The sequence below is a fragment of the Anopheles darlingi genome, chromosome 3 (genome assembly GCF_943734745.1).
Source record: "Anopheles darlingi chromosome 3, idAnoDarlMG_H_01, whole genome shotgun sequence".
Taxonomy (NCBI): Eukaryota; Metazoa; Arthropoda; class Insecta; order Diptera; family Culicidae; genus Anopheles; species Anopheles darlingi.
In genome coordinates, this window is record NC_064875.1 from 14,676,467 (window position 1) to 14,692,155 (window position 15,689).

The 15,689-nt window shown below is 47.3% G+C and overlaps 1 protein-coding gene across 1 annotated transcript in view; it reads right to left on the reverse strand.

Annotated features, from left to right (window-relative positions):
• The window catches only part of LOC125953313 (potassium voltage-gated channel subfamily KQT member 4-like), a 30,066-nt gene extending 16,230 nt beyond the window's left edge, over window positions 1-13,836 (reverse strand). The window contains exons 1-5 of the mRNA XM_049682795.1: window positions 13,776-13,836; window positions 13,478-13,553; window positions 12,899-13,399; window positions 12,542-12,751; window positions 5,639-5,856 (exon numbers count right to left, since the gene is read on the reverse strand). Of these exons, the coding sequence (XP_049538752.1) occupies window positions 5,639-5,856; window positions 12,542-12,751; window positions 12,899-13,399; window positions 13,478-13,553; window positions 13,776-13,836 (1,066 nt within the window). The remainder of the gene's footprint in view (window positions 1-5,638; window positions 5,857-12,541; window positions 12,752-12,898; window positions 13,400-13,477; window positions 13,554-13,775) is intronic.
• Window positions 13,837-15,689: the final 1,853 nt, after the last annotated feature.

Sequence of the window (15,689 nt, forward strand, 5' to 3'; positions counted from 1 at the left end):
AAAGGCACCGCAATTTTTGGTGGAATCCATTGTTTTCCGTTGTTGTTTGGGTGTAATTAGTGCCGCGTGCCGGATGGCATGTTGGATGGTTTTTGGTGTGTTTGTGTGGCTTCAATTACAGTCCCATTATCGTAGCAGAGTGGTGGTCCGTTTTCCACTCGTAAAACTCTGCGAAACTCGTCGACCGTGGTGGTACGCGCGTCCAACGGGGCGGCCAATCAACGCGACGACCACGACCTTAACCTAAATCGAGGACACCTCCTCGTCTTCCGTTCGCGGCCTCTTCGATTCGCGTTCTTTGCGTCAATAAAATAACCCAAATAGGGGTAGAACAAACGACGGGTAAATAGCCGGCCTGTCGCTGTCAGAGAACCGGAAATTGATGCACGATCCCTTAATGTCATCATTGACACACCTGAAAAAGGTAGGATGGCGCGATTCGACGGTCACAAACACAAATGAAACACCTTCCTCTTTGGACAGTAACAAACCAGACCAGAGTGCCGCCTCTGCTAACCAAACACAATCGTACATTTGATGCAAAAGAAACAGAAAGAAAATGAAAAGCATCGAGCATCCCCAAATGGAGGCGCCTGGCGGTTCATTTCCTACAGGACGGTTACAGAGAGCAGGTCGCTCGTGACGTCATAATATAGCTCAGTACTACACTGATTGCCGTTTACACTTTTGCCGTCACACACAACAGCACGGGCTGCTTTATTTTATAAATGGTTGTGCATTGTTTGCAATAAATTAGTTTCCCGGGAAGAGAAAGATGTCTTTATGCAAACTGACTGGAAAGCAGAACGGTAGTGGGGTCCAATATTTATTCTTTAATCGCTCCGTTGACACTTTTCCCCGTGAACGAAAGGCCCATGGTCCGACGCTCGTCGGATGCTTTGCTCGTGACATCCTTTTATAAAAGAGTTATTTTTTTGTATTTGTCAAACATAATTATCGTGTCAACAAGGCGCCAACAGTTAGAGCTGTTAGAGCGACCGGAGACCCCCTTAAACTACACTTATCTTCGACAAACTAAGGCTTTACAATCCCACAGTCACACCTGTGTAAAACCTTAATAGAGAAAAAGGTAAGTTATCCCTTTGCTAAAATGTTTGCAGAGAGCGATGTCCTTCATCTTCAATAGAGAACTAAAAAAAGGGAGGAAGCAAAAGATGGTGTGCAGCGAGAAACGCTGTTGACCATTACAGTACAGTTTGGAATTTCAAAACTCTCAGAGATCCCTTGAACTTTCTTGACGAAAAAATAAGGTCACCCCTCGGAGACGAATCTTCAAAACTGCGCCAGCTAAAGCTTTCCGCAATGGTAGAAAACGACGTAATTGCTATCTTTTCGGCGACACTGCACTGCACATTTGTCATTTGGTGGTAGAAGCCGGTAATGGTGTAGTACCGCGGCCAACGACGACATTCACTCCTAGCGCTCTTCTTAATGGTTTACGATTATAAAACTTGAACTTGAACGGAAATTGATGTGCAGGACAGGGTCTGTCGGTCCCATTAAATGGAACGTTCGAATCGAGCATACCGTGGAGGGACGATTAGGACAACGGTTGGTCACAGCTGCAACGCGTCCTCTACGACCATTTCGACTGCATTTTGATTGCTGCAGTCATCGCATCAGCTGGAGGGTAAAGTTTACCGTTCGTCATAAACGTCGTCATCATCGGCAATTGCACACTGGTACAGCATGCTGCCACAGGCTGATCGGTCTATTATGCAGTGGGGCAAAACTGGAATGCAATTGGGCGAATGGACAAAGACATAACCATCACCTCGAAGCTGATAGACATCCTGATCAAGCGAGCGCGTCTTGTTTGAAAACAACAAAACGATGAAAGAACGCACAACAACAGGCAAAGAACTAGCAGACTTAATGCACCTCCTTGGGCGATACATTTCGATTCATTTGGACAAAGAGGATCTCTGTGCACTGCATGATTGTTGAGTTGAGTTTTGCTACTTTGTAATAAAGCTGGATTAGGAATTAAATGATTTTTCGATGAAAGAAAGCCAAATTTACACATCGACTCGAGTTCGTTTCTTTGTCACACTCGCGAGCTGCAATCTCCCGCGAGTTCTTTGTAGTAGGTTGAGTCACCAAATGAAAAGCGATTTCCTCAGAAGAAGACCATAAAGAGCCCAGGCAGTTCTTAGTGGAAATATGGAGTTTCTTTTCGCTGCAGTCATCGCAAGCGATACGAAAAAAAAAAAAACAGGTGAATTCGAGCAAATATTCGCGCAAAATCGTTCGCCGTACATTCGAATCAACTCATCACGTATCAAGCTAGGATGAGCGCCCCCTTTTTTGATGTTGCTTTGCGCGCGAAAGCCCCTTCCATTTGGCTGACTTGCCAGTTTTGCTCCGTTGGTACAAGAACGGAAAGCACACAAATGGCGTGAAAGGGCAAAGGTTCAGCACGGTTGAGTGCGAGTTAATGGATTATAGGTTTCGCTGGGAAACCGAACCACTGCTGCTGCTGCTGTTACTGCTGCAGCTCCATTCCGAACGCTTCAGAACGAGCACTCCGAATGCATCCCGTTTTGATGGCCGGATCTGCTATGGCGAAGTTGTTTGCGAAGTACGTTCATCATTTTTCAGGCGCTTGAAAAATGGCAAGAAAAAAAAAACCCGTCTCTAAAACCTGACATGCCGGCAGCTGCACCATAAAGCTGGATGTAAAGGTAAGCTTCTTCGTCGTCGGAGAACCAGTCGGGTGGCCAAGCCGACGTATCCCTGGATTACTAACCAGGACAGGTAATTTTGGTGAATCCCGCTACTCATCTTCATCAAAGCGCAGCAAGCGCTAGCAAGCGTGCGCAGAGATTAGTTTGTTAATTAATGTGTCAAAAAGTTGGCCAGCCAGCCAACCAGTGGCGTCGCTTGTGCCGCGTAATAAATTTTACAAACTAACCAAAAGCGACACAAAGTTGGCGCGCTAGAAAAAGCGGAGGAAAACCCTTAAAACGATGGTGTCTTGCGAAAACTTGCGAAGGAAGAGAAAGAAATTAGAATTCAATTTGGAAACCCGCGTACATCGTGTATCACAGTGGACTAGTGGGGTGCTCCAGGTGCTCCAGGTAAAAGTTACCTCGAGCCTGGGGCGGACACACTCCAGCCAGCCTGGTGGAAAGGGATGCGGGATTTATTCATCAAAATTAACCGAATACCAAATCCATTGTCCTTACCAGCCAGGCAGCCAGGAAGTGAAGAAACAGGGAACGAAATGAATGCCATTTCCTGCCAGGAAGTGCCAGCCCACTTCTGCTGGACAAAGATTCATAATCCCTGGCTAGTTGATTATAATATTTCATAAGAACAGTGGCCCTCGACTCGAGTCTCTCTCTTTGTCGTTCTTTCTCCTTCTCTCTCTATTAGTAACATTGAAATTCATTTTCCGGGTGTCGATCGTACGGACTTCGCCATCAACTTCGCCAGTTGGTCAGGGCCGGTCGGAGGTCGAGGGCTCCGGGTAACGGCGTGTGACCACGCGACAACGCAAACCAAACCCAACCTAACAAATACTAAAACCGACACCACGGGCCAAGGCAAATCGGTCGTTTCGACCTTCCGCAGTCGCAAACGGGAAAAGCGCTAAAGACAATGGAGGAAGAAAATGGTCTTGTACCGGATGGCCGCATGCCGCATGATGGCCACTGTCAGATAGTCAGCAAACCGATCACCGGACCCCGAACACGACAGCAGCACGGAAACCGGCCTTTGGCCTGGCTTTGGAGTGCAACGGAACATATGCTTTGGTCACACCCGTTTCCCCCTATAGCATGGTGGTCGTGAGGACTGAACTCACCCTAGGAGAAGGCTCTAGCGCCGAACGCTCTATCCAATGCCAGGCCAACGGGCCAGGTGCTTCATGAATAATTCATCATCTGTTCCGGGCGATTTTCCGAGACTTTTTGGGCTGACCAACGATGGCCGGACGGCCCTAATAGCAACCGGCAACAGAAGCAACCGGCAAAGCAGTCCGGTGGAATTGGAGCAGCAATTGGATGGTGCAGCATGAGTCCAACTCCCACCACACACATTGACACTCGTAGTGAGTGTTGTACCGGTTAGCGTGAGAACCACCACCACCACGAAACACGAACTGCGGAACGGAAGGAACGGCCGGTCGCTGGTGTGACAACGGATACCGGCGGTGAGCTGTACAAATGGCTACCGCACTTAATGGTGGGGAAGGAATTGCGTGCCCGTGCCGGGGGGAATGCGGGGAGTAATTATTTATGCACCGATGTGGTGGTCCTTATTTTTCCTTCCGTTCCGCATCCTTCTGGTACGCTTCTGCCGGTTATTCATTAGCCTCCTCCCGAAAAAAAACGAGCTGACGAGAGATGAAGAGAAGATCGAGAATGCAAGAAGCAGAAGAAGCAAAAGCTAAAGCGCACATTTCAGTGGCCGCCCACCACGGTACATTAGCACCTTTGAGCGCAACGGACGGAGTGCGATTGCGGCCGCTAAAATATGACCAAAAAGGAGAAGTGGAACCGGTTGGCTGGCTGGCCGGACGTGAAGCCCGATGAAGCACAAATTCAGCAATTCCGGAATCCGAGGGCCGGAATTGACGCAGAGCTTAAAAAGCGGACCGAAGGAATCACACCCCGGGACCGTCGGGACTGCATTAAACATGTGCCGACCATTAGTTTGGCGAGCATTAGCTCCTACTATTAACAGCATCGGTTCCATTCGTGCACTTCTCGGTTGCTAGCGCAAGGAGGAAGTTTCATTGAAAGACTAGCGGGACGGCAGCCGATGCGACTGGTGGTGGTGGTGGTGGTGGCCATTTAAAATATGTACGACTGTATGCATTTGGAATCGAAGTGTCGTGTTTTAATTTAGATTCTAATGAATTTGAAAGTAGCTTGCATGCATGCACAGCACGGTGACAGCAGCATGGTGGTGCTTCAGCATGAAGCAGCCAGAAAGGTGCCGGAAAATGTCATTAAAAACGGTGACGCTTTCGATTTTCCACCGGGTATTCGATTTGTGGGGCGAATGGTATTGATTACACCTCAAGGAATGGTTTTTCTTGTGCCCTTGCTTCTTCTGCTGTTCGGCTTTTTGGTGCAAAGCGGAGTCCCTGTATTAGGGGAAAGGTATTTTACTCTCTCTCCTATTGTAGCCTGAAAAAACTTACAAAGGACTGTACTATTCGCAATGTCTTGTCTTTTGCCAGGCTACTAGATCTCTCATGAGACACTGAGTCTGTGAAACCTGGAAGGGTTTTCGATTGCATTTTTAATTTTCATCACAATCGCCATTGATAATGAACGTAGCTGGTATTTCGTAGTATCGGTAGTTGATTTTGTAGAGTATTTCTAACTGTATTGGATTTTGGTTTTGATAGAGAATTGTCAAAAATGCAATAATTGAACCATAAAGTCACTAGAAGTCTGTAAGAATTAGGTTTTAATTAGCAGAATTTACAGCACTGTTGTCTAATGTGCTGTGAGAATAGTTCCCTAACTAATAAAACTGATACTAAGTACTGTAAGTGCTTCGGACGGCACATTCAAGGGTGATAGTGTATAATGTATCATAATCGTCGATATAAAGTTCACCCTCCATTTGTATTGTATCGTTTCATCGACGTTCGACTCACCTATAATACAGATTGGCTTGCGGATGAAGCGCAACCGACCGCAGAAGCCCATGTACTTCGAGCGGCAACCGGCAGACCACAGCCGGACCAGGTACTCGACACCGAAGAACACCACCAGACAGATCTCCATCCAGAATAAGGTCTCGTTCGCGAACTTACTATACTCGTCTATCGTCGACAGTACGCTAAATATCAGACACACCAGCACGAGCAGAAACCTGTGGTTTAGAGAGGGAGAAAGAAACGAGAAGATAGAAAAAAGGAAGAAAAAAAAAAGATTTTAGTTTTCAGTCGATGGTCGATATTGGACCGGAATGTGTTGTGCCATTGAATGGTTTGTAATGTTTGTACACTGGACTCGGTCCCCACTGGAGAAGTCCTATAATCGATACGATGTCCCCCCACCATAGATTCTGTTGACAAAGACAGGCTGCTACAACAGGTTAGATGCGCGTTTTGTGCCATTTTCTGAAACATGAATAGCGCTAGCCAGTGGGGGTAAAACGGGGAATTTTCCACTGATCGTTACATTTGCTTTAAATTTTAATGACCCTCGGATGCAATAAAACGAAATAAATCATCATAAAACGCGGTGCAGCATCTGCACCCGAACCACCACCACTACCACACTGACAACTGTGACCGCTGATCGCTTTACTGCTGGTGCTGCTGCAGCATTTGGTATGTCGCGAAACGGGATGCGACCGCTGACGCTGAACAAAGACGACCTTCATCCGTCGGCGGTATCGATTTCCGTTGGCGAGAATCAAAGAATTCGCATCTTTACGATGCCACCACCGCCAGTACACAGCTTGCCCGGGAATAAAGCAATGCTTCATCATTCTTTTACGATCGTCGTCTCACGGACAATCGCGATGACAAGTACGCTCTGCACTACGTACCGGCCCCGGACCGGGTTTCGATTTCATCACAGTGGAGGGTATTAACGCTGTGAAGCGCACGGTTAGTTACGGTTTTCGCTATGTTGCTTCTATCTACTTGCGAGCGTTTTTTAGAATATGCTGCCGTGAATCGGTTTGTCCTTTCGTTCGCTTTCACATCAGAACCACGATAAGAATTTGATGGAGTGGCTTTTGTCAAACTTCCCGTTGGGAGTGAATTTGCCGAACCGCTTAGATGTATTTGATAATGTACTTTCATTCAATTCAGTTACGTGAATGAATTGCTTTTCGTTTTATTTCGAAAGAGTGCATACAGTTGGATGTTTAAAGATAGATGGTCTTCAACATGATTTCCACGATTACTATCTAAATTTTACAAACCGATGGATTGCTCGGTATACGAAAGTGTTCAGAGGATCTGAAACAGATCATAAAAAGTATCCTGCAGAAATTATGTTGAATCAGCAATTTTTCTAAAATTAGTTTATCTAGTAGAACCGAATTCCTATCAAATGAAATGTTTTGTGTTACAGTACTTTTGGTTCATTGAATGCAAATTGGGTAAGAATACCAATTATAGGCTAAAAATCATTGGTTCATTCTTTACAACACTATTCACCACAAGTTGAAGCGAAAATGGAAGCAAACTTTTACAACAGACACCAGTAAAGATAACCTTATGTGAGGAATACATAAACAGCAAATGAAAGCAACAATACAATGGCGAAACTGTTGTAATTGGTTCGAAACCTGTCAAAACACCAGCATGAGAACATGCATTGCAAATGGGTTTCACATGCTAAAAAATGCAGCCTGAAAAGGGCAAACATAGGCTAATCCTTGCTACATATCCTTCCGCAAAGCTGGCGAAACATCAGGAAAACACTTCTCCTCGCTAGCTGATGATGGTGATGGTGATCGTTGAGCAAAAACTAAACTCCGGGTCGAGTCGATAACGAAAATAAACAACCAACATCGCCGGCGGATGTTGCAACAATGGCAAATGACATACGCCAGCGAATCGTACCATCGTACCATCGTATGGAGAACCGTGTGCAGACGGCGCAACGTCGTACCTTCGACAAAGTGCGCCCGGTAGCACCACATTCGCGAACGCGCCGGTGACCGCGGAAGATGCTGGTGACAAGCTGCCGTGGAAAGAGCTCCAAGCCAGCTGGCATTTCGTTTTCGCAGAGTGACGGGTTGTTTCAGCCCATCATCGAGATAACCTCCTCTCCGTGCAACAGTAGCAAGGACTAGAAGTTTCCGGGAAATGGCTCCCTGCTTTCCCTGTGTTCTCCCATCTCACTACCGTTCCATCCTCGATGCATGGCTGCAGGAGGGGGGTTAGCAGCACGATAGGAGCAGGATCAGATGCTGACGGATTTACCGCCCGACGACGGACGACAATACAGATGACAGCGGCCATCAGCGAACTGTCGCTGTCACAGAAGCGAACGAAACGAGCATTTGCCAACATGGTGCCATGGTTACCACGATTCTGGGCCACTTAGTCGGCCGAAGCTGGTAGTCAGGTCATTTTAGAATCGTTCCATTCGGACATTCTATGTTACCTGTCGATAAATCCATCAACAGGCAAAATGATTACCGGATTTCGGCGGTAGATATTGCATCCCGGGAGCCAATTTGTGCGAAACGGAAATTTAAAGTCGATCAGAACAGAATAATAAACTCGCCAATTCGCCGAGGTGATTGAAAACCAATTTACCGAATGCGTATCATTCGGTATGGAAATGGCAATCAGCACACTCCGTAGCACGGACGATGCTTTCTATTTTCTTTTTTTTATGTTTGAGTTCATGCCAGTCGCGCGTTGATGCGTTGATGCACCTTTAATTTAGTGGTGAACATTAAATACTACTTGTTCCATCGGCTTTTTTCTAGGTATGACGGTACTTCACCGTTCACAAGTATTTGTGTGGCTGCCTGCGTTCGGATCATTTCATTTCCCTTTTTTTCCGCTTTCATTCGATCGATCCATGCTCCGTCACGAGATTCCAGTGGATTCATTGCGAAGCAACCGAGGCTATAGCTCGGCTTCCTTCCTTCTCCCACCTTCACCGGCCCAACCGTGCCGTCACGGAGATAACATTAATTTTAGATTAATATAATGGAGAGATGAGCACGGGAATCCGGAGAGCCCACGGATCGGTATCGTACGGCCCAAAAATGCAGGTTGAATGGAACGAAAAAGAATGCCAACGCAAGGCAGGCAGCTGGAAGTGCGGGGTGGGATCCAAGCGCCAGCGCAAGGAGGAGCGCTTCCGTTTAGTGTTCCGAGCGTTACACGGCAAGAAGACACCTGGCATCGGCATGGCTGGTTTAACAGTGAGCGTAAGTAGCTCGTCGAGTTGGACAAAATTCTCGCTCGATTCTGCAGCAGCGCTTCATCAAACTTGAACGCTGATTACCGTCCCTTGTGGTTATCCGATCAGAAGCGGATGATAATCTAAAACATGATTAGAGTTATCTGGCTGCCGAGACACACTACGGTACTACGGCTTCAAACGGCACGCTAACAATGTGCCGGTGTCAACATGCGGCGTTCGAAAAGATTGGTTCGGGATGAAATCAACCGGATGAAGCCAGTGATCTACCGGAGAAGCGTATAATGCCCGCGAATCCGTCGAATCTTTGTGGCATGTATCGATACATCCCGGGAACGCGCTGTTTCTGTCGATCGACATGCGCTGCGATGCGATCCGTCGAGTACACTTTAAGGCAAATGAACTTTTAGCCGAAGCTTCGCTTCTTGTGAACCAAGCATTGCATAAAGAATATTTTATACATCCCAGGAATGGTTTCAGATTACATTTGCTTGCAATCGAGAGTAATAAATACAAATTGTTCGATGAGGATTACTTTTCAGCTAAACGCCAAAGTTTTTAAGCCCAAATTCGGGATCTCCTTCGTTTAAGAGGGCCTGTTGATTTTTGGTGTAAAAATGCGTGGAATTTTTGCGCTCAGGTTCGATGGAAAATGATTATGGAATTTATGTAAGGCTCCAATAACCCCTCTAGGGGTTAACGCGCGGGGCCTGCTACGATGAATTGGAATTTATATCAGCGATTGGACAGGTTGAAGCCTTTATGGAAACTAATTTCATCCCTAGTAGAACCGACCAAGTAGGCTCATCTTTCCGAGCGTCACGAGTGTCGTCATCACGCATTACTTGTTTTTCGCCGAATCGCGCTCTGGTTCGGTTAACTTATTTTCTGGTAGTTATATTTGTTGATTTCCATCGAATGGATCGAAGTTTTCATAAGCCATCAACATAAAGTTTTTGGTTGAATCTTCACGAAACTACAGAGAAGGTGGCATTCGCCAGAGGTAATCTCTTAGGATTTATGCTTCCAAACCGTAGTTTGTGGTTCCATTCATAAGCCAGTAGGATTTCCGTTTCTACCGTGGCGTTGGTTGCTGAAAAGCGAAGTGCCTTGATGCTTTCAACTATCAAACAAACTATCGTCACTCGGCTGAAGCATTTCAAGAATAAAAGAAGAAATATAACTTCACAGCCTTCTCACTGCTACAGCTAATTCTCTGGCGTGCGTTACACAAACAAACTAATGTTCTGGCGTGGTGCATTATACAAACACAACTTGCGTAAGTAATTGTGATCCCGATATCCGCGCTAACGGTGGGTATTTAAGATCCTATTCCTTCATTACAGTTTCCTGCGAACGGGTTTTCTTGCGACGATGCAGGAAGGAACCCTCTTTGAAGTAGCTTCCGCTTAGTATTCGGGCATGCCGAGGATCTATATCTGCACCTTGTCGAGCGCATCATTCCGGTGCCAAGCTGGGGAAGCAGAAACCTTGTGGAACCTCCATTTGTACCAATGCCCTGGTGCGAATGCAATCTGCGCGAGTGAGCTACATGGTTGGTCTCGACTTAAGAGGTATACTGGATGTCTTCAAACTCAGCAGCGACCGACGCTTCCGACGGTGGAACAAAAGCGCAAACCTTGCTTGATGCTAGAAGTTGGCATTGAGTTACCGTACCCACATGCAACAACAATGTACCCACAACCAACCAACCAACCAACCAACTAGCTGCTGCCACACAGCCGTAGACAGGACGGTATGCTTCATTGCAAACCGACCAGCAAACAAAGCCCCGAGAGAGGAAGCTGCTGCTGCTGCTTAAAACAATGCTCCCGGTTTGCCGGCGGCACTCCAACAAGGCTAAGGGAAATTGTGTTTTCGGGAGTTATGCTGGTGCCTATGCTGCTTGATATGTTGCCAGTGCCAGAGCCAGAGCGGGATGATGTGAATGCAATTAAAAATAGATTCACCACGTGGTGTACGGTGCTTGAACCAACCGGCGTCGGTTCGGTTCGGTGCACCCTGCATGCACCCTTAATTAATGCTCCTCCTCTATCTCTCCACTGGAGCGAGTGGTACGAGCGAATAGAAGGAAGAGATTACAGCTTTTACCCTCGAACGGAAAGTCGTCGACGTGACATGATCACATATTCGGTGCCAGATGGTTAGTTTCTGCTTGTTGATCCTTTGTTTATTGTTTACAGCCGTACGCATTTCGCTGGCTGGTTGGCCACGTACCGGTACCGGTTGCCGCATCACGCTCTACGTCAACCCCCTAAAGGCGTGTTGACGTCATGAGTGATAAGAGCCTTGGCCTATGCACGGTTGCACAGCAGAGCACGGAGCAAAATCAAGCCGTTATGTGTCTTATTAATTCATCGAGCAAGTTTGTGTCATGTGTGCGTATGTTAGTAAATGCCCGGTAAGCACCTGTAAGATGGTCGCTTTCTCGGGAGGAGAAGCTTGTGATCCGGAGCGTAGCTGCAGCTGCACCGAGGCTTGAAACTACTTGGAGAACTACGAAGGATACTACCTACTAGAAGTGTCGCTCCTCCGCAGCATCTCATCAAGCTTGGTCCTCATCGGTGTAAAGTGTGCTCGATGTGGCTGACAGGCAATCAATTAGGCTCACTGTTGTCACTCAACCAAAGCCCTTCTGCTACCTTCTGCCCTTCTCGGTGCTTCCGGTGTATTAGCGATGGTGGTGGTGGTGGTGGTCGGAGAGGTAATCAATTGGTAAATGGGTTTTAATGAAGAACTTCTTCTACTGCTGGCCGTGCCGTAGCGTGACGAAGGAGGCAGTTCGGTGCGGTATTTGCATTTCTCGTTAAATTGATGAATTAGCTCGCATCCGTTGATCGATCGATGCCATGGAGGGAGGTTTTTCCAGTACTTAAAACAAATACTTGGATCAATACCAACATCACGAGACAGTTTTATGGTCTTGTGTTGTTTAAGAGCTGAAATTGGAAGTTTTGATAATTTACAAGCAACTGAGAGTGTTAAATTATGTGCCTGGGAGTGTAATTTGCCAATTATGACTGCATATTTGCTCCAAAAAGTGAAATATTTGAGTCAGAGTGTTGCTTGCAACTAATCGCGCGAAGAATAATGAACGATGTTTGGGATTTCGAGCAATCGGATTTGCTTTTCGTATCTTATCTCAACTCAAGACACCGCACATCTCAGTAACAACTCTTTAACAATCGCCAAACGCTGCTTAATCAGGAAAATCTTCAAGGGGTGGGATAAACTTTATTTTTTGGATACTTTAGATATTGTAAACTCGAACATTACGGAGGCTTGATGACATTCAATTAGTTCGCAGAATCATGCACACAAATCTACAGAACAGGGCATCCATAAGGGTGGAATAATCGTAAGGGAGGAAGATCAACGAGAGGGAATAACCAACTGGAGTCCAGACAGTATCGCTACTTCTCATGAATCCAGTCGCCGAGTCGAGTCGAGAACCTTTGGTATATGTTTCTACACCTGATGTGCTGGTATTGACCATTACCTTTAAAATCAGTCTAAAAATAGAACCTTCTACAAGTCATCTCCGTCCTTTGTTCAATCGATTGTTGGAGCACAAACAAAGCACCTTTCACAATAGAGAAACGAGGCCCGAGCGCTCCCTATTGTATACTTACACAGAAAAGTGATAGACAAAGCACAGCCAACCGATGGGATGCTCGAGGAACACGTAGAACCGCTCCTGGACCGTCTTGCCACGTCGATGATGGAACACGTACTTCGCCTTAAACGCCTGATCGATCGGCAGCGCAATCGGATAGTAAGGGTTCGGGACGCCCAGGTTTTTCCCTCCGCTACCACTGCCACCCGCCATACCACCGGTTCCACTACCATCACCACCACCACTCGTACCCCCGGTTCCCCCACTGCCACTACCACCACCAACACCACCACCACCACCGCCACCGGAGTGATGATGATTCCGATGGTGAAGGTGATGTAGATGCGCCAACGGATCGCCGGCCGGCCCGAGCCCATTCACATCGTCCACATCCAGATCGACGTCATCGTCATCGACGTCATCATCGTCCAGATCACCGGGCGATCCGCGAGAACCAACACCATCCAGGATGTCAGTCGAACGCGATCGGGAACGGTTCTTCCGTCGCATCGGTGTCGGTACTCGGCGGTGGTGCGGTTCGAACGTACGCGCCGGTTTTCCCGGTCGAAACCGTCGCAAAAACTTGAGCGCCCGGGGTGAAGAACTGACCACCGTAGCACCACCCGCCGCTAGTGGTTGCAGTGACCGGCGATAGTCGCTAGCGTCGTGCGTCAGTTCCGTCGTTTCACCGATCGCCGACTCGATATCGTCGACGAGATCATCCTCCGAACCCTGGAGTGCCCGGTAGCTTATCATTCCACTTGCCGACTGGCCACCGCCACCGGCACTCCTCTCTCCCTTTGGCATCGTCCGGGGACTGAGCGACTCACGTTGGGCCAACGCTCGCCCGAGCCCATTGCTACCCGTGGCACCACTGTTGGCATGTTGGCCACCGATGCCACCGATGCTGCTGCTGGTACTGCTGCCACCACCACCACCACCGCCGCCGGACCCTGTTGTGGCCGCTGGCAGTAGGTTCGTTGTCTCCTTCAACGGAGACTTGAGCACACTCAGCACCAGATCGTCGCAGGGTGCCAGCGATGATGGGCCACCCGCCAGCCCCAGCTGATCGTCGAGCGCGAACGATCCGAGACCGCGGGCGATCATCATCGAGGCACTGCCGGCCGCCGCGCTACTGTACTGATGGATGTTCCCGTACGAGTAATGGCGTTGCTGGTGATGGTGCTTCGCTTGTTGCTGCTGTTGGTGCTGTTGGTGCTGTTGTTGTTGTTGTTGTGCTTTCGCTTCCTGTTGTTGCAGCCGTAGGTTGCGTGACTGCCGGTACAGATGCTCCTGTTCACCTCTGTTCATCGTCGTGATCGTGCCGGTGGTAGTGCTGCTAGCGCTCAGCACTACCGACAACATCTGGCAGTATCGTACCGGGCGGACATCGGATGTCGGCCTACCGTCGCGCTAAACCGGTAAACCCCGATCGAAACACTAACGACGCAGGCGACGCGAACTGTTGTTGTGGTTGTTGGTGTGGTTGTTGGTGTGTTCTTGTCACTGCCACTGCCACTGTTTCGTCGTCGTTCGCTTCCTTGTTCACTACTACGCGGCCCACCAGCAATGGCCCTATCGTCTGGGTCATTTCCTAAACCGCAACCCCACAAACACATACGCACACACGCACACACACAAGAGCTCAACCAGCAGCGACTATCATTTGGGGTAAGTGATGACGTCGTTTGTATGGTCGGTTGTTTCTGGTTTATTTCACGATCTGGATGGAGCAAAGAATGCTATCACTTGCACACACACACACACACACACACACACACGCGTGCACACAGTGACACAGTACGGCCACTCTTGTCACTCATTACTTTTTCCACACTTTCGCCATCTTGAAGGATTGTTAATTTGATTTCTATTTAAACTAATTACTTTGCAATCACTTTGGCCTGTGTCTGGGCCGTTTGAGTTGAGCATTTGCACTTTGCTATTTGTAGCACTCGATCCCTGGCTGGCTGGTTGGCTGGCTATGCAAGCGGTCTGCTCGCCTCGGCTATCGCGCTGCTACTGTTGCTACTGTATCGCGGAGGGGGGTTTAACCAGGAAATGTGTTAATCAGCAAACTTCCCATGCACCCTTCCCCCCATCATCCTTCTCTTCTCCACATTGCCATCTTCCGTCACTACAGTTATCGCAATGTTGACCCAGAACTATCCGGTTCGCCGGATGAACCCGTTTTTGTTGTTGTCCTGTTCTGTTTCTCGATTCACATTCCGTCTCGAATTTGTTTTTAACTGCAATCGTTCGTCCATTTCTGCACTCTTGCTTGGCGATTGGCGATGTTTTTTTGCGCACAGAATTGCACTAAACAAATTGCACGGCTAATTAACGGTTTTAGAGCACGGGATCAACAAGGATAAGTGTGCTAGGACAAGGGATGCTATATCGTGTAGGAAGACTGCGAGTTGCTAATGAGCGATGTAAGAGCGATGTTTTATTCCATCCGCCCATCGAGAAGAGAAAGTGAAAAGGATTATAGAGTCTGTCAACAAACGGATCTCCTGGATAAGCGTTCAGTGTGTAAATGGGAATGTTTGTTGCAAGAATTGCTAGGAACACTGGCGCTTGAAAAACAATCCTGCACTAGTGACTTTGGAATCGGTGTACAATAATAAATTACAATAGAGACATATCCATGACGAGAAACAAATAATAGTGTTCGAAAGATGTTCAAACTTATATGGTATAAGAAGGATATTTGTGCGAAGACATTTTTACTTGTTCAAGATGAATAACAATGTAGTTTTACTCCATAATAGGAATCTAACGATTTTATAGCTTCGAAAACTGCCCCAAAAAATGTGAATACAATTTGGAATTGAAGATGTAAACATTGAGGATTGGAAGCGCTCCGGATGATCAGATTCTTATAACATCCTATCACAACCAAAAATTGTCTCATTAACCATCTGGAGGTTTGATCATAAACCATGATTTTTGAGTATGTTTTTAAAACGTTTACATGAGCATTAGGGAAAGGCATTCCAATATCCAATAAATTTACTACGACACAGATGAAACATTAAAGATACGTTTAGGAAACTTTGCCTTTTTAGAATCCTATGGATTGTGTGTAAATAAAGATAGGTTCTCACGCAATGATTTAATGTCCCAAACTGCATCGTTTCTTAACTCGCCGTGTCTTTCTA